The 25,566-nt window shown below is 36.0% G+C and overlaps 1 protein-coding gene across 1 annotated transcript in view; it reads left to right on the top strand.

The window, feature by feature from the left end:
* Positions 1 to 25,566, top strand: part of CACNA2D3 (calcium voltage-gated channel auxiliary subunit alpha2delta 3) — a 383,158-nt gene that overhangs the window by 176,703 nt on the left and 180,889 nt on the right. Inside the window, exons 9-11 of the mRNA XM_059480385.1 lie at positions 2,272 to 2,346; positions 13,081 to 13,170; positions 16,837 to 16,950. Coding sequence (XP_059336368.1) covers positions 2,272 to 2,346; positions 13,081 to 13,170; positions 16,837 to 16,950 — 279 coding nt within the window. The remainder of the gene's footprint in view (positions 1 to 2,271; positions 2,347 to 13,080; positions 13,171 to 16,836; positions 16,951 to 25,566) is intronic.

Here is a 25,566-nt window from a genome sequence, read left to right as displayed (position 1 = left end):
GGCTATTCCAGGCTACTGTGCAGGTATCAGCTCTCCCAGCTGCTGCTGTTACTACAGTAATGTGCAAATATGTCACATGCCAGGGCATGGAGCACTGGGATGTGTAACACAGGGAAATGTGAGAAAACACCACGATGCAAGAGCTCTTGAAAAGCCAAATGCAGGCTTTCACTGAGGTAAATTAACAAGACATCTTTACTGGGCATTGCTGGGGAAGTCAGCAGTTGAGAATCAGATCAGGAACATTGGCCAGTTGCAGACACTGTGCCTGGTGTGATATAAAGATAAATATGTGTGCTCTTGTAGTTTCAGCTATATAGACAAAACTAAGAACAGGCTGAACTGGAAAGTATCTTGATTAAAGAACATATTGAGAAAAACCTGTGTATGACCAGAAAAAAGCTTGGGAGTAGGGGCTGGTGCACCAGAGTGTCACAGATTTTCAGTATCTTATTTTTCACAATAGAATGGAGTATGGTCTTGACTTTGGACTATAATAAGAGATGCTGTGTAGATTTGGCATTATTATTTTGCAATGACCCTCAGGAGATAGATTGGCAAGAAGTCTGAAGAGAGAAACAACAGGGGAAAGTACATCATTTATCAGATCAATAAACTGTTATGAGGCTGAGATGCACATGGGACACTCTCAGTGACCCTGAACTGTTCTAGGAGCCTTTGCCTTGTACTTTGTATTACCTATGGAACAACAGAAAGTCCATACACTCTCACACATTGAAATAACATTGACGGCAATAAAACAACTAGGAAGCATGCAAATCTGCTGCAGAAATTACATGTATATATCATTAAAGTATTTTTGCTTGTTTCTGTGTAACCAGTTCCTATGCTGATGCTGATATAAATCGTGTATCTATCCAGCAACAGCAAGTTACTCTGGGTTTATATTCCCTTATAGCTGAGGACAGAGGCTGGCACAGTGCCTCCATGCAGTTCACATTAAATACTCTTCCCTGTGCAGGAGCAATTACTGGTGATGAATGTGGTGAGCAGAGCACTGCTGGAGTGAATGGTGACGACAGGTGTCCGAAGGGGAGCAGCTTCCAGGGATCTGAGCTGTGGAGAGCAGTGGTGTTAAACTGAAGGGAGTGGAGCAAATCTGGAGCTACAGGCAGAGAGAGACAGTGAGAATTCACAGTGACAGAGACAGTGAGAATTCACAGTGACAGAGACAGTGAGAACTCACAGTGACAGAGACCCCTGCCTAAGCAGCTTTTTGTTACCAGTCAGTCATTGGAGGGCTCTCTTTATTCCCACTGAGGTGGAGGAAGAAGGGAGTAAATGCTCACATTAATCTAATGAAATGTTTTCCCTGATTGTTTTTGTGTTGTTTACTGTGGATGCTCTGATTCACTTAATCCTTTATGAAAGGATGAAACTGCCTAAAGCCTAGATGCAAAGACCTTACTGTTTGATCTGTGATAACTTACAAATTTATCTACTTCTAAAAGAGAAGAAATTAGCAGAAGAAGGAATTCAGTTAAGGCTCTATCTAGAAAACTTTTGTTGGGGGTACTGCTTTATTAATTTGACCTGTGTTGAAAGGTTTAAAAGATTGAAACAAGTTCAAATTTCAATTAATCATTCATTACAAGTTCTACTGACTGCGGATGAGTTTTCATTTTTTTTTCATGCTTAGGCTGCTTCTGAATGTATGACTAGGCTATGTAGCTTCCCTGCTCCTTGTGAGAAAAACAGATAATTCCTTCAAGATCTGTCACATATTCATGACTTTGTGTATAATAAACATCTCTGCTTGACTGAAATTTTGAAAATTGTCAGTCATTTATAGGATTGATTCAATTTACAGATTTTTTGGTGTAGTTATTCCAGTATTAACCTTTTAAAATGTTAGACAGCGCCATAAATATTTTTCAGGATTTTCTTATATCTAGAAAAGAATTATGAGTTAATTATGAGCTCAGTTTGTGATGTATCAAACATGATCTCTTAATTTTATCCAGATTTCAATTTGAGGGATATTTTTGCCAACTAGAGTATATAGTACCCTTAAGTCCACCTGAGTTTTGGCATCCATTCAATGCTCCTTTAGAAGTATAAACTTCTGAAAATTAAGACTCATGCAAAAGGAAAAGGAATACCTCAGCCAGTTTTTTAAAATGAACAAAATCCTTTTGTTCTTGCTTTCTGTGCATATTTCATTCACTGTGGTTCTAAGTCATTAAATTGACTTGTATCTTCCAAGCTTTTAATTAAATTTTTCATCATACTTTGTATTTCCCTCTGTAGTACAATGAAGAACTCCACTATGTAGAGCCGTGCCTGAATGGAACATTAGTTCAAGCAGACAGAGCCAACAAAGAGGTAAGAAATGAAAGTAACAAAACAGTGGAGAGCTGGGATGCAGTGGGTGACTATGTGCTATAATGATCTTTTCCTACTACAATGCATTCCATTATTAAAATTTATTAATTATTCTGCTCATGCCATTTCAAAGACTCCACAGAAAGAAAGAAATAATCTCCTAGTCAATTTGGTTGAATAAACTTAATGAGAAATTGCAGGAGTCACTGAGAATATACTGTTAATAAAGTTTGGTAATTATTTTAAGTAAAATATTTCAACTACTTTAAATTGAACTATCATTCTGTTAACAAAATTTACTGAGGAAGAGATTGCATTCTTAACTCAAAGTAACATGGTAGTTGAAGCAAAACCACTAAACAAAAGTAATACTGTAAGAATAAAATAATTTAACATTCCAAATAGGTCTGTCAACGTAATAATGCATTCATTCAAGAATGTTGTGTGAAAATGTTCAGATTAGTTTCATCTAGCTAGAACTTTTAGGGAAAAAAACCCATTATGGTGACTGCAGTGCAAATTTTATTTGAAGAGATTTCAGTATGAATCTGTAGCTTGAAGTTTAATTTATTTCCTGACAGTTTTTATTCAGTGGTGCTGTGCAGGCAATGTTAGGAGCTGAGGTAAAATTGTTCATGCCATGTACAATTATGAAATATGATGGCCGAAAAACCCTGTGATTCTTGAAGAGGGAAAGGCCTGTTAAAATGAGCCGTGTCTGTAATGATACAGCTTCTTCCTTGCTACGGCTTCCCGTCTCAGAGTGGTTTGTCCTTCTGTCCTGAGCCTGGCCTATGGCTGGAGCAGTCATAGTGTTTCTTTATGTAGTTTATATTTTCACTAAAAGGGAAAAGTTTCAGCTCAACACTGAATTCTGCTCAACACCCAGTGCTGTACTTCGCTTGTGCTCAGGTTGTCACTGATCTGTTACAGGAATTAGAGAACGCAGCTCTGAAAAGACCCTCTGGAGTGTGTCACTGCTGGGTCTCTCTATGTTTACCAAGACAAAATGAATTTTGATGTTGTCATGCTGATCTTTACTCCATTGCGTTACTCCCAACAGTTCTTTTCATTTTATCTATGTCCTACAGAAATTATTCTTCATGGGCTTCTCCTTTTATATATTTGATATTTACCACTGTAGATATCTAAATATCATTTGGTTGCTATGTGGGCATGAATTGTTAATAATTTAATGTGAAGTCCCTCATTTGTGAATTGTGATGCAGCTTTCTAAATGAGCACTTTATTGTGGGTACATCAAATGAGCCACATGAAATCTGTGCAAGTTCTAGATGCAGACCTAAAGATTCAAATGTATTGCCCAGATGTCCTGTCTGGAATTAATCCTACAGTTAACCTTTCCATCATTCTGCAACTGATCAAAATGCAGATTACCCACACCCATATGTTACTTAATATCAGATTTATTTTAATTTAATTTAATTAATCAAAAAGTTTTTATGCCACCCAGATGATGCCCAGATTTTAAGAACAGAACCAATTTTTCAAAATAACTAAGTAAGAGTTCATATTTTGTTTTTCAGAGTAAATGTTGATATAATTTCTGATTAGGGGGATTGTTTATTTATTTATTTAGAGAATAACTTTGTCCTTTGTCTATAAACTGAATAATATATGCAAGACTTGGGGACATAATTAAATATGAATTTTTTTATAGTTGGTTATATTTCTAAGCTAGTTCTTGTTCTTTCCTTGCAAGGCCAAAGCTAAAAAAAAAAAATACTGGGATAGGTAGCATGTAATAGTTGGGTGCATTTGTGTATACCATGACTTTGCCAATATTCATTTCTTTCTTACATGTGACCTTATATGTTCTTATATCATTTTTCTAGACACTGTAATGAAGTTAAAAATTCATTTGCCTAAACACTGTAAGGCACAAAAGTTCCACTGTCCCCAGTATAGCTCAGAGTACAAAGTAGAGATTGTCCAAGGAGGTGGGCAGCCACTTAATCCTACATGAGTAATTCAGTTATCATGCTCCTGAACCCAGTTAAAAACAGCTTTCTGAAATATCTGACACTGCTGTAAGATGTCATACTGAGTGATTTGATTGTACTGACACAGCAAATTTACCTGGGGGCCTCATCAAGAACTCACTGAATTAATTGGAGAAGTTTCTCTTGAATTCAGAGCTCTTTGGTCAGGCCCATAGAAACAAGATGTCCTCACATGTTGTTCATGTGCACATTCCAAAATTGGTTCAGAGCTATCAGAGTTATTAGCTGTGTTTTGGAACTCATCAAAAGTATTCAATTATTTGGGTTTTACCTTTTATTTCTGTGAGTCTCATACATACACCAGACTACTTCTGTAGGGATTTTTGGGTCTTTTTTTTTTTTTTTTTTTTTTTGGGTGTAATTGCCATTGGTCCATTGAATTATCATAGAAAAAGTAGATAAAATTACACTTTCTCAACCAGTCTTACAAGGTAAATACTCCTTTGCAGGTTCACTGGTAATAATAATAATAACAACTCTTTCTTTTCTTTTGTTTATTAAATGATGAAAAACCCAAGAAAAATATCAAGGCAAACATTGCGTTTTGTAGCTTTTCCAAGCAGTCATTATCAGCATGTGAACATGTTTCTGTACTGGCAAAGTAGAGCAGGAGATTGACAGGGAATGTTTTGATATAATTGTTTCAGTTTACATATATCTACATCTGCCTGATTTTTTTTAAAATTTCAATCTAGGTCTGAAAATGTAGCTATATATTTGGTTCAGAACTTTCTATCCTTCATTTTTATGTCAAATATTCTTCTCAACTGAATGGATGCAATGATGATCACATCTGTTAGTATAAACTTTACTAGCACCAAAAGAAATACAAGTATTTTCAAAAAGTCAGAATAATTTTTCTTTAGCTGGCAAATATTTATTCTCAAATGATAACTTTAGATGGAAACAATTAAAATTTTCTGTAATGGTATTTCATATTGCTATAGTCTTGTCTTATGTGGGAAGAGGAGATGTATGATGCTGATGATTGCAGGGACTGAATTTTTAACAGTTCACTTTTATGTTACTATTCAACTTTTGTGTTACTATCCATAGTCCTGACCTCTCTTAAGACACATATCACTTAATGCAGCACTGTGGCTGGAAACATGCATAGAACCAAATAGTTTTACCAAACTATTAGATTATGCTGAATAAACTTGAATTCTTTTTTTTTTTTTAAATGAAATTCATAATACATGAATTTCAACATAAAAAATTCCCATTAAATGACCCATAAGTAAAAAATCCCCCTGTGCCATATACCCTAATTATTGCTAACTGCATCTTGCCAGGTTCATCGGACACCACTTGTACCAAATACAGGCAGTTCTTAGAAGCAGAGATAAGAAATTACTCCGAAATGTTTGGAGCTTTTAGTCTCACGAGCAAGGCAGCTGTCTCAATAACTCCAAATAAAAATTGCTCTCACAGGATCAGTACCCTAGTCTATATTTGTCTTGAAACTATTTATTGAAGAACTACTTTGCTGTCTTCCTCCAAGTCTCAGATGTTTTCAGATGGAATCTTTCCACTCTGAGGACATCACTTAAAGATGCTGAATGGTGTTCTTTGAATCTTGTTTAATCTCTCAACTTTAACAAAACAAAGAAACAGACTCTGGAGGAATAGCTGTCCTTATCACTGGCACTTCATTTGTGGAGAGCTGATGGACAAACCAGGTTCTCAGCAGGATAAATTAAATTATTCTGACTTGGGGCAGCCGGGCCAGGGCTGGGTGTGGGGAGAGAGCAAATCCTCCTTTTAAGGGAGGACTGAATGTGGAGTTTGCTCCTTCTGGAAGGTTCTGTGGTGCCAGCACAGCCAGCCCAGCTCCTGCCAAGCCCTTCCCTGCACAGCCTTGGCTGCCCACGGTGCAGGCGTGAGTGGATCCTGGCTTTGGGCTGCAGCCAGAGCCTCTTCTGCTCCATCCCCAGCCTGGAAAACCGGGGAAAACCAGACCTGGGAGCTTCTCCAGGAATGGAAGGGTTTGTTTGTGGGCTGCAGGAAAGAGCTTCAGGCTCAGGCCTTAGAGCAGCCTGGGAAATGAGTGCTCCTCCTTAGTGGTGTTGGTGCTGAATATTCAGTGGATTAGGGGTAGCAAATAAACATAAGCTCCTTCACATTCAGGGATGGGTTGCAGGAACTCTTACCCATAATTTTCAGGAATGTAACAGGCTTCCACAGAGCCAGACTTTCAGAAAATTCAATTAGTCTTTGTAAAGAAAAAAAAAAAAATCTCTCTGGTTTATACATTTTCTCATGAAACACTGTCACTCTTGATCCCCTCCCCACCTTTTCTCTTTCTGGGATGGAAACAGTATTGCAAACACAGTGTTCATTCCACACATTGGCTCTAGAACACTTACCATTATTTTCTGGACCACAGCAGTAAAGGAAACCTTACCTAGAAGAAAAAAAATCCACTCTCATTAAAGAATGAAAAATCATTTAAAGCATTGTAGCTCTCTTATGTCCACTCTGGTGATATTTTCCCTTCAGTAATGGATTTTAGTTTCCTGTTGCAAGCACCAGGGAAGATACTACAAAGCCAACTTCAGTTCCACCTCCCTCCTTCAATTTTTCTCTGTCTTTCAGGTAAGAACATATACCTGACATTGGAGTAAATCTGTACAAAGTGCACACAGAGGAAGGAAGCTGCATTTCTCTCTGAATGACATTCCAATTATTATTGATGAAGCATTCTTTTCCTCTAGAATATGCAGTCTTTAGTCCATTTACATATTAAGAGTTAAGACTCAACTGGAATATCTGAACTGAACTCTCTTCTCACAGCTGTATCAGTAAGGGGTGAAAAGTTAGACTTCTTAATTTATATGGTAATGGATCACAAGTTAGCCAAAGATTCTTGATCCTCCATTGTTTTGTTAAATACAGAGAGCAGTCAGAAAAGAAAATATAGCATCAGTACTCTTACCATTGCAATAATACAGCATCAGTACTTTTACCTTTGCAACGTTCAGCCTGAGTAAATGAATGTTTTGAAGACTGGTACAAATTTCATAGTGATTGGTGTAGCAAAAGCAGGAATGTTTTTTGAACAAGCCTAATCCACAGGGTTACTTGATCAAGACCACTCCTCTCTTAAAGCATTAATGTCTTCTATATTACAGTAGACTTTTGAGGGACATCAAATACATTTATTACCATTAAGAATTTTAACGTTTAACACACCTGTGCATTTTTGTGATGGGAAAAGAACAAAGGTTGGAGAAAAAAATTGTTTTCAGCCCTGAATCTCCAGCATGTAACGTGCTTTTCTTTAAGAAAGTGTGAAGATACTTTGAAAGAAATAAGGGTTTAAGCATCTAGACCTCTTCCCTGCCAGCTTAAAAAACAGCCAAGTAACACAGACTTGAGTAGTAAATCTTCATTTAACTTTAATTTTTCTTACTGCTGGCAACAACCTGCAAGGAGGTGATGCTAGTTTAATTTTTATAATCTGTTTAGGAACTTCCCCAGGTTTTGAGCAGGTTGTTCTATTACTTTTCTGCAAAACTGCTGGTTCTGTAAGTGCTTGTGGTGTGCAGCTTTGAGAGCAACCTGGAATTTCTGTCAGGTACACTTCAGAAGGCATTTTTCTTTTCAGAAACCTTATTGAATGGATTTTCTTTCATGTATTTGTAAAAGACAAAGTTACAACTTGAAATATGTTTGCATTTTGGTATGACAGTGATGTGAGTGGTGTTAATGTATTTGCCACCAGTTTCCCTAAGAAACACACAGGGATCCCAGTACTATTATTCTTCCAAAATAGAGTGCTTCAACTTTCATTTTACAATGGGAAAATACAGTAATTTGTTTTTGGAATAATTATAATGTCAGGTGATATGGCAGGTGTCACTGTGTCTCCACTTATTGCTAAAAGTTTTCACAGCCTAGCAATTGTCATAAATTTTTTGTTGGCACAAAGCTACAGTTCATTTTAGATATGTGGAAATTGTAAGCTATCCCTAATTTGCAGAACTTGCTTTAAGTTTCGTTTATCACAAAAATTAAATCTGTAATTGCATTGGGTAGCATAACTGAGGTTGAAATTAATCTGTGACCGTAAATGTGGTTTGGTAATATAAAATATGCAAGGTATATTTGAATTTTACCAGACTATTTTATAATTTGGCATCAGTGTTAAACAGCTGCTACCTTGAAGTGTATCAATTTGCTATACACAAATTTAAAAAAGAGTGGGAAATAGTTCAGACACTATTCTGTCACCGTCTGCACTTTCTCCACAAATTGCAAACATGTGGAACTGCCTATTTTAATACTAGTTTTCTTGGGCCAAGAGGTTTTCATCTTTGAGAAACTCCATGTTACAATTTACCTACCCCAAAGGAATTGGATGACAATCTGATTTAATGTAACTTCAGATTTAAAGTAACAATATTACAATATACATTCCTCTTTTATATGTTTTTTTAATGTACTATATATGGGTTGAGGACATTTCTCTGTAAATGTTTCCAGATGAAATATATCATCTTCTAGATGCACAGATAGGCACAGTAACTCCAAACTAAATCAAGAACTTACCCCAGTGTAAATTCGAATGACAGAAATAGACAGATGTAATGTATAACTTCCAAAAAGCTTTTATTTTTCTATGCAATTACCAGAAATTAAATAACCAGAAGACTGATTCAGCAAAGAAGCTGAGTGAAATTGCCAATAAGAGGTTGGTAAATACAAATTTTGCATATTGAATTTTATTTAAGCAAATTACTTTTGCATATTTATCTATCCATCTCTGTCAGATCGCAAATAAAAAAAAAAAAAAAGAATCAACTGCATTGCTTAGCTGTTAAAAACGCCAAAATAGTAAAGTCTTACTGAAGTCTACTCTTATTTTAAAACTGAAAAGCTGTTATAGTCCCTCAAAACTTTCATTAGGCCCCTGACCACTGAAATTTGGTCTGATGTTTCCTATTGCAGTAACTAATTTACTTAAGAAGAATTCAGTTTTAATCTGAGTGTATTGAATCTTGAGCTCTTTGTTCAGCATTGTTTTTATGATTGGTTTTTCCCAAAAAAGCCCCTTCTTTTCCAACACAGCACGTTAGGAAACAGAAGGGGTTGGGTAATCATTGCACTCAGGTAAGCTGTAACTGCCCTGACCAAGGGTTTGGAATGGGCTGATGCCTAAATGCATTTTACACATTTATCTGTCAGTGCATGTGGGTAAACCTCCCTGTGACGCAGGTGAGCATCACTCTCCCACCTCACACAGACCTTCTGACTGGCTTTTTCTTTCCTGTTTGTGTGCTGATGCCGTCCATCTTCACAAATCTGATAAATCCTTGCCAAGTGTGTCCCAGGGCCATTTGGAGTTACAGCATGTGTGGATAGGCATGGGGAGCAATTCTAGAAGTAGCAAAGACTTGCAGTAAAGCTGACAAGGAAACCTGGAGGAATGTTGAAGCCATTAATAATGCTTTTCTGTAGGAAGCTCAGCCTTGTCAGACAATTTATAGCAAATATGCTTTTCCAGTGGAACTATATAACCTCTGTGCATATATTAGTTGTGAACTGATTCCTTTTTGGAATCAGTGGAAAATGCTTTATTCATTGTCTTGAATCCACGGTCCTGTACCCAAGCTAATTTGGGTAGTCCTACTCATCATAAGTGCTACTTTGTTTTTGGTAAACATTAGTAGGCTCTAATAAAATATTTGTGCTAGATATTGGGACTCCTGTGCAGCATATTGGCTTAACAAGAATGAAATTAAAACTTTGGGTGTTGTAATAAAAATCAAACTCAATGAAATAATTCTGAAGCCCAAAAATAATTAAAATTAATTTTAAAAACGCATCATTTTTTTCTAGATAAGTGTGAAGAGTAGAGATGGGGACTTGATTTGGTCAGTTTATGAGAGTGAACTCTCTATTGGTTTCCTTCCATTTTGTCAGTGCCAGAGAGAGATAATATAAAGGGAAACAGGTTTCCAGGACTTCCAGGGGAGGTAGATCTATAGCAAGCTCAACTTACTGAATGATGTATCTCTGTGTGAGGCTTGAGGCAGTGTTCTCATGATAAAATGCATTAGAGCAACCTGTGAGGTCTAATCTGTGTGCCAATGAAAAGGTGAGCCAAGCTCTCTGCTGTAAGTCTGTCATGATGCTGGGGAAAACAACACCCATTGGTATAATTGTGCAAATGTTTGCTACAGTGAGCAGGAATGCTGGGCCTTTGGGGTTGCTCATATGGCATCTTTTGTACTTTTTGTTGTGTGTCTGAGATGGGCTGGTTGTCACAGCCCTACCTGGAACTGGAGAACTCAGTTCTCTGTGTTAATGTATCATCACTTGCTTTCAGATGTGTTTGTTTCCTGTTTTCAGATGTCAAATGAAGATGGCTGTAGTTTGTTCTTTTCCTTTTATTCCTGTTTGGAAAGGATAAAGCTTTGAAGGTTGTGGAGTATTCTTATATTATTTTAATGGAAGACAAATAATTTCCCCCATGGTTGTGCAGACACTGGGCTCTGTTTGCTTGGAGGGTGACCACTTTCCCTCTCCTTCCAGAATATAAAAATTTGTCATCTTCTTGTGATCATAGATACCAGTCAGCTTGTCTAATCTCAATAAACATTGTGAGGCCATTACACCAGCCTCTAAGATAAGAGACCAGAAAAAGGATTTGCCTTAGAATTTCCTGAGAATTTCCACCAAATCAGCAAATCATTCTTCAGGTTTTGTATGGGCTAGATAAATCAGTGTCTCACTTTGACTACAAATTTGACAGCTTCTGTCACGAAGGAAGAATTCAGTTTCTGGCCTTCATCTCAGAAGAGTTTTCAATTTGCCTGCAATGACCTGGAATTGGGAAAGGAAAATCAAATTCTTGCCTGTGTTCAGATTGCCCTTTCTCCCTCCCTAACTTTACCTGTGTTCTGCATCATGAAAAGGGCTCTGAATATGTGTCAACTCCCAAGCACAGATTTGCTGAAATAAATTGCTTAAATTGATTTATTTGAATTCATTACCTCTTAAATCCTAGTGAATCAAAACTAGGAAACTAGGAAGTAACAAAAATGCAAGTTGCTATCATATTTTAAGAGACAATTTTACCTAATCCCCAAAGAATGAAAATTTAATGTGATCATCTAACCAAGTATGGTCCCAAATCCCTACAGTTGTTCATTTAACTGTGAGGCTAGAAAAGGGGAATACACTAGGGTGTACCAAAAGATGCTTTCAACAACCTCATTATAAGAGAAATTCCAACTTCAATCATGATAATTGGTTATGAATCTGTCCTCTTGTTCATTTATGCCAAAGCCAGATGCACCAGTGGTGTGATTTTAATGTTCTGTGTAACTGTCCCATGATACACAGAATATGAAGGACATTAAAAACCATCCTGGGTTTATTCTCATTTAAGTTCTGGAGGAACTCATCCTGAATTACCTGCACTTGTGGATTTTTATCCTCATTCTCCTCAGCCCATGTCTTTGAGACCTTTCTGGGTGATCACCTCCCCAGCTGAACACTTCTGTGCTTCCTCACTCAACTTCGGTGCAGCTCTGACCCTGTAATTTTGTAATCAGACATCAATGTCTGATTGTCATAATTGTGTGCCTGTTTTGCATTCAGAATTACCAAGATTATGCATGTCAATTAAGTATATGAGTCTGCAATTAGATATTGCACATTCTGGTATTTGCACATGGGAATTAAGCACACAGTTGCCCAGGAATGTTTGTGCACACAGTTGGACAGATCCCCCAGTCAAACAAGGGCTCCAAAATGACAGCAAAAAGAGACTGAGGTAAACCAGTTTATTACTAAAAAGAGCTCTTTAAGTTGTAAAGTTCAAGTATGCTTTCTGGCTCATTAAGAGCAAGGGACTCCTGGTTTTTGAGATCTGTTTGGTTTCTGAAAGTTACTGAAAGTGGAATTAAGGTGATTTTTATCTCATTCTGAAATCATGTATTCTTTTTCTTTAAACTAATATTACAGTGGCATATGTCTTGCCCTGACATTTTTTCTCTACTAGTTGGGTTGAAATGCCCTTCTCTGTTTTGCAGTTCTTTTGTACTTTTTAGCCAGTTGTAAAGACTGGAATAGCACTTCACAATAGCATTGTCTCTCCTGCTGTTTCCCACCACACAGGGCTTCATTTTCTTCTTACAAATTAATTGTCTTGTCTTCTTGTGTAGAACAGTTTTTAATGAGTCTAATATTAATATTGAGTGATAAACTCCATTTATACTTCAATGATCTAATGATTAGAATCTAAAATGACTTAATGATTAGAATGTATCATCTTTTAGAGGTGTGTACTCTCAAAGCTAATTGTTAGAAAAAATAATTTTTTATTAACTATCACATTCCAAAAACCTGCAGGGAAAATTGTTATAAATTATATAAAATTACTATACAAACTGAAAAGAAAATATGAAGATGATCTCTAAATAAAAACACAAAAAACAAAACCAAAATTATTGGATTGAATAATTAGCCAAAAATGTATGAAAACCAGGATGCCTTTGCATTATTATTGTACTAACACATCCTTAGTTTAGTGTTACTTGAAGAGTCAGAAAAAATTAACTGGGAATTATTTTGTTAATTAGTGTATGTGGTCATTTAAACCTAAGAACTTGGTCTAAAGTATTCAGAAATCCTTAATCATCAACAAGTCTGTTGTAAAAACATCCTGACAAATGAAATCTTTCTGTTCATTTTTCAGCACTTCAGGGAACACCTTGACAAACTTTTTGCAAAAGGAATTGGAATGCTGGACATTGCTTTAAATGAAGCTTTCAACATGCTCAATGAAGTAAGTTCATGCTTTTCAGATCTTTTTTGTTTTTCACCTCCTTCTTGTTTTCCTTTTTTTCAACTGAGTTTATATTCCTGAAAATGTTTTAAAGTGTTCCCTGAAGTATAATCATGTATTTTGTGGAAAAAATACTGAAGTGTGTCAGTCTGCTGGAAAATGAAAAAAAGTCATCTAAACTAAATAGCAAAATGTCTTTTGATTGAAGGATGTACCTTGGAAATAAGAGCTCAAACCCAAATATTCTCAAAAAAAGTTTGACAAGTGTGCCTGCCTTTATGCTGTGTGATCCTAGATTAATTAATGGTTCTAATTCCTGTGTATTCATCTTGAAGGGCAATATTGATTGATTCTTTTCCAGGCATAAAATCTTAAAATGAAAAAAGGAGTTATCTTCTTCCACCCACTGCTCATGTGTTCAGTTAGACAGTGTGGAACTAATGCCTTCGTGTGGTGCATGCCAAAAACGACAATGGGAAAAGGTGCATGAAGTAAGGACACTGTGGGCTGTTTGTAGAGGTTTTATTAAGAATTGTGGGCACCGAATAGAATCTTGGGAACCAGAAAAACAGTATGAGTGCCTCAGTGCAAGTGATGTTCTATGCTAGTCCTCCAAATTATGTAAACTGAAAAAAAAAAATCACATTGCAGGAAGTGAAGACCTGACACAAGGTCTGTTTTGCTTTGGTTCAAAATCTGTGAGGTAACTGAAGTTATAATGATCAATGTGGTATAAAAATCTCATAATAGATTTTTATACCACATTTAATACTACAGATAGATAATCTGATAGCTCTGAGACCAAAGGGATCTGACATCCCATGTGCTGAACTGCACCCACGATGAGAGGTCTGTAAGATCATGATGGACTCTGCTACAGGTATGCTCAGATCTCCTCAAGGTGCTCTATTTATTGCTTCTATTTATACTTTAAAATAAAGTTTCAGATAGGTTCAATCCTTTTTGCATGTAAACTTCCAGAAATGCCAGCATAAAAATATTTTCCATTTTATACAGGCATATCTGCAGCATCTCTGGGAGATTCAATTAAAGACACCTAGGCCAGAAGAAAAGCTAAATCTCCCCTTAGCAGAGTACAGAAAACCATTTTCCACTTTGTCTGCAAGATGTGACCTTTATGTGCCAGAAGCCTATTTGAATTATAGGTTAGCTAAGGATGTCTTTTCTTCATTAAAAAAAATAAATGAAAGTGGATGAATGGGGAGGGGGAAGGAGTGGGTGGTGGTATAGTAAAGGAAAAAAAATAGAGAAAGCTTTGTGTTACAAAAATAGTCTATAAAGACTCTGGCTGGATTTTAAAATGGTTCAGGGGTTACACTAATTAAACTCAGTCAATTTTGCCTTGCAATTACCTTTCAATATTTGCTATGCTTGTCAAGACTTGAAGATGTTTGCTACTGATACCTTTGAAAAGCATGTTTAAAAATCCACTTCCAAATTCTTTCCAATTGTCAATTTATGCAGTGTACATTGTAGAGAGGAAGAATACAGAAGGGCTTGGTACAGTAGTTAGACACCTACTATGTCATGTGACAACTGCAATTATCTCTTTTGGTGACAAATGTGCTCTTTGAAGTGATTACCTTTAAAAAAATCATAACCAATTAAATAAAATTCTGTGACATTTCAAAGACTGTTAATCACAACCAACTGCTGTAAATGTCAGGATGCATTGAAATTTTTGCTGCTAACTGATGAATCACTGAGTTAATTGTAGTTCATCATAAGCCCCTTGTCATTGTTATTATTATGGAAAACACTTTCATCACTCTTGCTATTCAATAAAATTAAAAGTTTTAGACAAATATGAGAAGATATTACTCATCAAAGTATTTGAATTTAATCTCATTCTTCAAAATATTCAGATAACAGTGTAGAATAATGCAGATGCATACAGAGTGGTGTTTTAAAATAAATGTACAAAGGCACTTCCCCTTCATTAATTTCTCTTTTCAGATACCTTGTCACTTGTAAAATATATTTTCCATGTGAGGAAGGTATCCCTGGACAAAGTAACTTCTCCTTTATGTGAAAATAATCTCTGTAAGATCATGAAGGAATCCCACTTAAATAATTCTGGTTCTGGTTAAGACTGGAAAACCTGTCATGATGGGAGTATTTTGAGTGACTGCCTTGCAAATTACACAGAGGCAGTGATCACAATACAGCTAACCCTGTAAATCCACATTAGCTGCCCTTTAAGGCAGAGTGTTTCTGGTCCTGTTTGCTGGATGAAAAGGAAGCTGAGCTTGAGGAGAGATGCAGGTATGATGGAAATGGTTTTTGAATGTGGGTATGGTCACTCAGACAGAAATGTGAAGGTAGAAAAGACAGAGGACTCCTGGAACCCACCCTTTTCTACTGCAGGCATTTCTACAAAGATGAAATTTTTAGGAGAACTTTTTTAGAAAAAGTGGGTTTTAGAGTTTGGAAAACAGTGAATATGTAAGGGCAAACACACTGTGGAAAGCTTAAAAGCCAGAGCTGTCAGTAGTTCAAATCAAACCAGAATACTCTGAACAATTTCTCATGACTGCAGGAGCAGTCAGATTCCCTGCCAGGTAATTCACCTGTGAACACAGGCACTGCTTTTTAAATGGGACCAGCCTGTTCTGGGGCACAGCAAGGCTGGGGAGGTGGGACAAGATAATTCTTACTTGGCTTTCTCAGCATCAAGAGAAGGGTGATAGGATGAGACCTTGCCTGACCTCAAATGTGATAATGTACATGAAAACTACAAGGAAGTAATTGTAATATCCCATTTATTGATATTTTCATAGATTTTTTAAGTGCTCACACAGAGAAATTAAAAATCAAATAATTTTAAAACTTGGCGCTTTTTTTGTGCTAAAAGATGGATGTTTCACCAAAGTACCTCGAACATGTAATGCACAGAACAAGGCAATGCACAGAGCAATAAGAATTTATTCTGCAACCAAAGCAGATGGAGACATATGGATTCATAATCAGAGCACCAACTCCAGAATGAAGAGATCAAAGCTCATAATATGACAATGTGTTTGTTCTTTGACAGGGGAAAATCCCATTTGTGTAAGGATGAAGCTTCCTTTGCTTAAGCCAGAGGGTTGCAGATTTCTGTCTGAGTACCTGTGCTCAAGTACCGCACTTCAGCAGCCTGAATTACTGACATGTATTCATTTTTGGGTAATAGGAGAATCTCAGAGTATATAAATATGAACTGGGTTCTCCCAGATAAATATTTAAAGGAAAATAGCATATGGAATGTAGTCCTGAGTGAATATGAATGAATGCCATATGAATAGTCAGATGTCTCTCAGGAGTTGTGTATCTCCTGTACTTCTCAGAAAAATCATCATTCATTACTTCTTTTTGTGTAACCTGTTCTTCTAAAATGATATTTAAATCAAAGCAAACCCTATGGATGCATCAACACTCATCATCTATCAAAACCAGGAGAATACCATTTTAATTTTGGGCACTGCTACATTTATGTATGTTTCTTATTTTTCAATTCACCACGAACATAAAATCTATGAAAAAATATTTTTAGCCTGAATATTTTCCGACTTCTTCTAAGGATGCTAGAGATGTGACAAAATCCACGTGTGATCCTGTCTTCATGTAACAGGAATGTGCATTTCCTAATGGTTGTTTCCTTTACAGTTCAATCACACAGGACAAGGAAGCATTTGCAGCCAGGCCATAATGCTGATCACTGATGGAGCTGTGGACACATATGATACCATATTTGCAAAATACAACTGGCCAGACAGAAAAGTAAGTGTCCCATCACCTTTACTGAATGGGAAACCCAAAGCTTCATATCCAATCTAAAGTGTGTATCTATTGAAAAGTCAGTAACAATCTTTCTAATTATCTATAAATGATTTTGGATCACTAATTTAAAAAAAAAAAGACACTTATATGATATTGCATAAGGATAGAAATGGCCTTTTACTGTCATAATGGTCTTAGGTCAGTTAGTAGGATATAAAGGCACTATTTCCCTCCAGGTTACATTTTTGAGCATTATATAATCCTTCCCCTGAGACACATCTTTAAGTATGATAAAAATTTTTCTTTTTTCTCCCAAAATACACATTTATAATTCAATGCTTTTTCAAGCTGAAGATGGGTATGTACTATGGACAACAAGCGGCTTACTATGACAGCAGAAAGAGCAAATGTAGTACTCAGTATTTTTAATTTATTCATTTGGCAGAGTGAAGGATAGAGCTGACAGTTGGTAAGATTTTATTAAAAATGTATCTGGCTCTATTGATCTGTATAAAGAAATTTGCCCAGAGTTAAATTACCTTATCATATAGCAAGTGGAAATTTCACAGTAGGGCAGAAATGCCTTGAATTTACCCGATGAGGAAGCTCTAGTGGGCCTTGTTTCTCTATGGGAAATAATTTTCTTCTAGATTTTGTCTTCAGCTGAAGCAAGTTTTGGGACTATTTTTGTTGTTCTTTGCCATTTTACGTGCCTATGGAAGCAACAACCACATGGTCTGAAGTGCAGTTTGAGCAAGTAATTGATTAATGTGACTGTGCTGCATGGGGTCTATATTCTGTGGAAAGTAGTTGTTTTAATTTTCAGCTTTTAGTCATGTTTCTCTTTTAGAAAATTCTGTTTATTTTCTGAGTGACTTCTCTAGCTCCGTTTTATGCAAATATAATATCATTCCACTGGAAAGAAGGCCTAAAAGCTGAAGGCTTTGTGGCCAGGCCCGCCTCTCTTACTCAATGGGACGCCATCTAATTTAAGTTGTTAAGCCCTCAGATATTCCATGAGAACATTTCACTTTATCTTACAAAAACTGTTGTTAAAGGAGATTCTCAGAGTCTCCCAGAGGGTTGTGCCTCTGGTGCTGCATTTTCTCATTCTTTGGAGTTGGTTCCTCTGTTAAGAAGAAGAGACTCTGGGGAAGCTCTTATCATAGGGAATCAGCAAGGGAAGAATTCTCTGAAAGAGTCACCTAAGTATTTTCACAAAAAACATGTGTTGTGTATCTTTCATGTGCTAATCCACAGCTCCATCTGAGATAACCTGCTCAGCACAGCTGTTGCAAAAAGCAGCAGGAGAGGTTTCCATTGGGAATTCTTCTGCAAAGGCCCAGCATCAGGGGTCCTGCCTTGTTCAGCAAGGACGTGATGTCTGGGGAGAAGCTTTTAGTTAATATTCAACTCAATATTCTACTCAGCTAGCTCTTCTAAAAATATTTAATGTATTAACACAGCCTTGTAAATTGTGTTTTAAAAAACATGTATGGAAAAAAAAAATCTAATCTTTTTTCCTCTTTTCAGCCTGAAATGTTTCAGTATGAAAAATGTAAAAGATTTCCATATGTAGGCTTTAATGCATTAGAGCTTTGAATGTCTTTGTTGGATTTGTTATTCTAGAAAGGAAGGCTATTGAAAATGCAATATCCTACATATTTGCAGTGTCAGTGTGCCTAGAAATTATGCAAAGCTGGTTTTTATATTTATAAATCTCACCTTTGAACTGCTAGATAGTTTTTGTTTTAATGTACATAATTTTCCCTATTATCTATGCATTGCCCTACCATCTTTCTTATAATTTATGTTTTTCCTGCATTGTGATACTGGGGTGGACAGTGGTGGTAAAGGGAATGGCTCTAATTGAGGTAAATTCTGAAGTTTTTGTTAACCTCATCTATGTGGTTAGCAAAGTACCACTTTCAGTTAGAGCTGATCTAATGTTAGATAACAGCAAACAGTTTATAATTAGTTGCAGCATAAGCATTTTGTTCTCTTAAAGAAAGGAAAGAAATCTTTATACAGCTGTGAAGACTTTAAAAGTTTGTCAGTGAGAATCTCTAAAAATGGAGAGTGAATGCAAACTTGTGGGACATAAGCACCAATTCATGTTTTCTTCCTTTTTCCAAACCATTTATATCTTTGCAAAAGATAGCCTTAAATATATATATACTAAAAATCATCTTCCTTCTGATAATGCATTAAATAAAATTGTGTTGCTGTTATTAGGAAAGGGAATAAAATGGCTACAATTAAATCCCTAAAGTAGCTTAAATTAAGCAATTGAGTTTTTTGAAGGAAATCAGCCTGATTTTTTGTAGATACTAGGAAATTGTGACCATCAAAAGACTTTTAAAAGTCATCTTCTGGACAGTTTCCCTGAAAGAAAGAATGCTTTCATTTTACTGGGTTTTTTATGAGTCTCTGTCTTCCTCAGCAAAAGGGGAAAAAAACCCAAAAATATTTCCCCATGTTTACTTAGTATCTTCTACTACTTTAAATGCAAATCTAGTAGATGCTATTTTTATAACACACTATATTTTATTTATATGACTAGTTGTTAACATCTATTTCCTTCTTTTTATGAGGCCATAGGTGCAATCTTAAAGAGCTGATTCTCACACATTAGAAATGAGTTTGTGCTATGTACATAATTTTTCTCATTCATGGAACTTACATTCAGTACTTTCCAATTTCTGTGATTCATTCAAGGCAGCTCTGCCACGTGAAGTACCAAAATGGGAATAATTAATCCACAAGAGTAAATAAATCTACACATCTCCTATAAAAGCCCAGCTTTTCATCATGTAGCAGAAATAAGTATTTAAAAGGAGTTGTACCAGGAAATATTTGTTTACAATGAGAGCTATAATATAGTTGCAATAATTTTATTTTTTTAAGATGTCCTATTTCAGGAGAAAGCCTTTTAAGTCTCAAAATATCTTTTTGATGTCAGTTGTACTAAAATAATGCTTTTATTCTATGTTACTGCTCCTACTATGAGATCCAAGTGCATTATCAGAAACCAAACAAAATCCTGCACTTAGGTATTTCTCTAGGTCCCTTGTTCTAATTCAAAAGGATGAAAGGCCATGGGTAGGGGAGGCGGGCAGACAGATAAATGTGACTACATGGAAGGACAGTGCTTCAGGTCTGCTCCCAGAAGATAGTACCACTAAGGATCTTTTCTTAAATAAAACTGTCCTACTTTCTTTCTAGTGGAAAATTCCAGCAATAACTCACAGAAAATTCCATGAAGATTAATCTTGTAAATGTTGATGAAATGCCTTAGCACATAAAAAATTGGAATTATGATGAGATTAGAGATATTAACAGAGCTTCAAGCTTTGTCAGGTTCTCAGCTGAAAGTCATTTTAATCACTAATTGAAAATTAGCAAACTTGGAACAGAAAGCATCTACTTAAATATTATTTAACGAATTTTGTCATTTTAAATATGGCAAGACTTTTCTCAGAATCTTGTGATATTGCAAAGGAAAATAACGCAGTAAATTCTCTTCCATGAATTTGCACAACATTTGCATGAATGTGGAAGGGAACAATTTTAAACCCTATTAACTCACTGACAGCTCCATGAAGTCTCATGATGCTTTTTCTTCACTGGTTAAAACGACCCAGCGCTCAAATACTTGAGAGTCTTTTTCTCTCCTCTGTTTCCCATTGTTTTTATGTGGCTGTCAAGTTCTATGCTTCTACAAAACCCATCTACTCCTTGTTTTGGAGAAGCCAAAAAGCATTTCTTCTATAAACATGATTGAGAGCAGAGTCTAAAGTCTCATTGAGATCAAGGGGAAGTCAATATTTCAGTTTGGGTACAGACTTTTAGTATTTTTTTGGGGTCAGTGCAGCACTCAGGTGGCCAAGGGAGGTGTCAGCTTTGTGACCTTTCATGAGTTTTGGCAACCAGAAAGAAATGTTCTGCTCCTTGGGCCTGAGAGGCCTTTGCCTCATGGCATTGTACTACATGAAAAGCCTGGAAAAGAAAGTAAAAGAATAATTGAATCATTTGAACTTCATCCTCCCCTTTGGGTGTGTCTTTGAGTCTGAAAAGCATTTGCTTCCAAAATTATGTGAAAGTTATACACGATGGTAAATGCATGCAAAACCAGAAGCACTAATTCCTCACTAAGTCAAGTCAAATGGAAACCAAAATCCCACCTAAAGTTTCCTCATTTTCTAGAATCAAATCCAGATAGAGAATCTGGGATAAAAATACCTCTGTATCCAGTTACCTTGTTAGTTATCCTGCAGCCTTTCTTTTTCTGGGCAAGTCACAGATAATAGAACTTCATCTGTCTGTCTCCTATTATTCTGAGGCTCTGGGTAGAATTAATTTTGTATGGCACAGAAATATTTTCTTTATGCTTATGAACCATTACAACAAGGCAGAGATTTACGATGGTTTCTATCGGTGCTAAGGCTTCAAGTAGGGTGAGTATAAAGCATAACTGCAGTAACATCTTTATTCCAACTGCTAAATGATTATGGTGTAGAAAGACCTAACAGCCAGTGCTGCCCATGTCTGAATGGAACTGTTGAAATTACAATATAAATAGTTCCATGACTTTTAAGTGCTTATACCTACTCTTACATCTGCTTTATAGGAAAAATTTCACAGTCTGGCATGTCTCTGGTTCTATATACAGTACTTAAAATTGTAATTGAATCCAGAGAGCAGCACCTTGAAATTTGCTGGATTTAGATTTGGTTTCATAATGGAATACTAGATTTGCAGGCAGTAATAATCAGTTAATAGCTCCTTAATTACATGGGACTTTCATGTATACTTTTACAGGATCAGTATTTATGGTATATTTAATAATATATGGCTTTCTTAAATATTTAAGAAAACACTTAGTCATTCCTGGTGAAAACTGGTCACTTGGTCACTAAAGCTCTTAATATCAATCCACTCATTTATATTAGAGATCTATGAAATAAAAAATTAAATGTAATTGTTCTGCCTTTTAATTTTTTTTAGCTAGAAATCTATTTAGTAAGTTTATTTAGTGATCCACAATCTATTGGCTTCAACTGCTGTATATACAAAATAAATGTCTGAGCTTTGGGTATATGAAAAATCCTCAAACATTTAATTACTGCCATAGGACAGGACAGGAAAGCGCTTTCCTTATCCTCCTTGAGCAAAGAAAGATGAAAACATGGCATGAAAACTAAAGAAATTAATGGGTGCTGTGAGAACAGGCTGCAAGAATGGGTGGCTGCATTGTGGCACTGCAGTGGTGGCAAATCATCTTTCTCTTCATGTCTGCCATCCACAGGGTACAAACCTTCCTGCAGAGCCTTCACCAAGTCTGCAGCTTGGGAATGAGGCAAAGTTGGCAACATGGAGCATTCGTACAGCAAATTGAATGTCTCATGTGCAGTCCTGTCTGGATGTTATTAAACTGAGTTTCTTTCTGAAAAGGCTGACGTACTTTGGAGGCAGATGCCATTACTGCTACACAAACCTGGTGCTTTATTACTGCTTATCTCAAGAACAAAAGAAGGTCCAGACACTTTATAGGCCTTTCAAGCTATGATGTAACTTATAGTAATTACTTACCTTTTTAGGCACTCCTGTAGTATGACAAAAGATGGAGTATGAGATCAAACAGAAGTTTTTGATTTAATGATAAAAAGAAACAACTCATCACAGCTAAATTTCTGCCCCAAGTGTGATTTCATTTTGAGAAAAGAAGTTGTTTTAAAAATGTTTCATTTTGCCTTATTACTTCTCCTCTTAGAGAGAAAAATAGGTGGGTAGGTTCTCTTTCAGTGAATGGAGGGTTTTTTTGGTCAAAACTACCATAATGATTTCTACAAATTTGTCATTAGTGTTTTTACTTGAATTCTTTTATGTGACACTCAGAGTAGTTAAGACCTCTTTTTCAGTCACTTGTCAATTTAATTTGCCATGAAGAAACTTCCCCTGCAGTGCTCAAATTGAAACAAATGGAGAGATGTTTTTTGTGAAGATAAAGGTAATTAAATATTATCCTCAGGGCATATATGGGTTGCCAGAGGAAGGATTACTGCTTCTTATACACAGTCACTTGTTGGCTGGAATCATGGAGGAGCTAATGCTTTCTGAATGTTTGAAGACTTTTAGATGGAATGATAATTTATACCCTTTGAAAATGCATATTCAAAGTGCCCTTACTGTGCTAATATTTGTAATATAATCAGAAATAGATACACAAGTGAATTAGCCATGAGTCATACAGAACACCTTATAAATAAGGGACAGTCTAAATGGAGAATAATCCACAATTTGAAATAGATTATCCAAAGTACTCTTTGGGAACTCATGAGTGTCAGTAATGCAAAAATGATTCCTTTTCCTTGTAAAAAAGAAGATAACTTTTATGTATATGTAGACATAGAGAGATCCAAAATTTGAGATAAAATAGGTGTCCATAAAACGTGCCTTGATGACACCAAGTAATCACTATTTGCCTCTGGCATAAAACTCCTTGTGGCTGAAATGTTTGGCTGGTGTCCCTTATTAGCAAGAGAGACCAAAACATAAGAAGTAAATATCATAATAAGAAGCTGATATATAATGGATTCTGTTTACTAAAAAACCCCAACCAACCAAACTTTCTCCTGATAGTTTATGTGCTGTAAGGTCTTAGTTCTTCAAAATTATCATGCCAGAAGCAAGACAGTTAAAGTGGGGATGGTAATTGCAGAAATATGCCTACTTTTTTCTGTGGACTCTGTCTATTCCTGAGGTAATGTTTTTTGTGAAGAATTGTGTCATCTGCTTAAGGAAATGGTGAGATCATTTATTTCTTGAAGTTCTTTAACAGCATAATAAAAACTGTATTTTAGTTTGTGTGGTTTAAACTGAGAAATGCTGCAGTTATCTTAAAAAGCCAGGATTCAGTTGATAGACTCTTTTTAATTCTCTTTGGAATGTATGCGTTTTCTTAAACATTACAGACAGAAAAGAGATATTGAAATTTGTCAGAGCTGTTCTATTTTAGAGGAGTACCAACAGTCTCTGTAAAATCTCCAGAATGTTTATTGTTGGTTGTGAGTGACCCACCACCAAAAAGGTGACCACAGCTGCATATATAAAACCCATTATTTGCACTGGACAATAAAGGGATAATACAGTACTCCAAACAACTATTTTGGATTAATATAATTTTAAAAATAAGTATAGTAAAGATAAGATAGTTAAAAAAAAAGTCAAGGTTGTGTTGGATTGAATGTCTTCCTAAATTTCCTGTTTAGCGTTTGCCTTTTAGAAAGAGTTGAAATAATGTGATTTTATATTAAATGTTACATTACAGCCAAGAGTCATAGTGAAAACTAAGTTGGTGCAAAAGATAAAACTAGAGTTATGTTCACTCATCTCTAGTTCCTCCACTAATAGCCTGAAATTAGGATATAATAGCTCTGCAAACTTGCTCAATAGGTGTTTTCTGATCTGTAGAGCGGAAGTTACAAAGTGAAAATTTTCACTGGCTTTACAGACAGGGAAGAGTGAAAAATTCACATGTATTTTCCAAGTAAGCTTTAAAAAACTGTACTTATGATGTCGTGTTATAACCCTATTTTTTTTCAATGTAAGATTAAGCTTGAGTCAAAACCAGTATTGTGTGGTGGACAAGCACTTTAATAGGATTAGAGAATTTTTGATGACTAAGAGGAATGGCCCCAATTTGATGCCGGAGTAAGAGTAGAGGAGACAGTGCAATTGTGAAGGTTGAACGGGAAAATGGGTTATTGCATCTTCTCCTGACCAACAGGTCAGATTCCTTCCTCTGGTGAGGTACAGCAATTCCAACAGGCTGTAAGCAGCTGCTAAGTACCCTGGAAAACTAAGGACCACTCAAAAAAATAACTGTTTTCAGACATTTTTTTTCTGAGTTCTGAATTATATTTCTAACTTGTTTGTATGATCCATTCTTAGTTGACTCCTGTATCATTTTTCCCTTAATGAAATCTTCATACACTCCTATTTTCTATAACTCTCACTGTATTAAAATAAGCCATAGTGTGTTGTTTCATTGCACAGGGAAACTTTAACTTCTGTTGGATATTTACATTAAGTTGAGAAGGTTGGTAAATTGCATGTTTAAATATCAAATCTCAGGAGATGTTTGGAAAGGGAGTGTTACAAAGAGAGGAAGTTAAGTGTTTGGTATAGTATTCTCTTGCTGGCATCCCATTACATACAGCAAATGGTATTTCTTGCTCATTTTACTCTGAGAGGCGAAATTCTGCTGGTTTGGAAGTACAACAGACGTTGTTTATATGAAATTATTATTCATATATACCATTTTCCCAGAGTACCTCTGTTATCCTTTGTGGTGTCTGGCTGTGGAACAACCCCTCAATGCATGCACATATATCAAGGCAGTAGGAGAGATTCATTCCATGCAGGGGCTCATGTATGTCTAGTTTAGTATTCATTTCAGTGAAATGCTTACATATGTGAGTTATTACATCCCTGCTAACCAAAGCAATGGATTCAGGCATACATTAAAGCGCTTTACTGAATTAAGAACTAAACAAGTTATCCAAACAATCCCATCTTTAGAACTCTGTTGTGGGTCTGCTGATTCTTTCTGAG

This window comes from Ammospiza nelsoni, chromosome 11 (genome assembly GCF_027579445.1).
Source record: "Ammospiza nelsoni isolate bAmmNel1 chromosome 11, bAmmNel1.pri, whole genome shotgun sequence".
Taxonomy (NCBI): domain Eukaryota; kingdom Metazoa; phylum Chordata; class Aves; order Passeriformes; family Passerellidae; genus Ammospiza; species Ammospiza nelsoni.
Note: the sequence above shows the minus strand (reverse complement) of the source record. Positions and strands in the feature narration are given on the sequence as shown.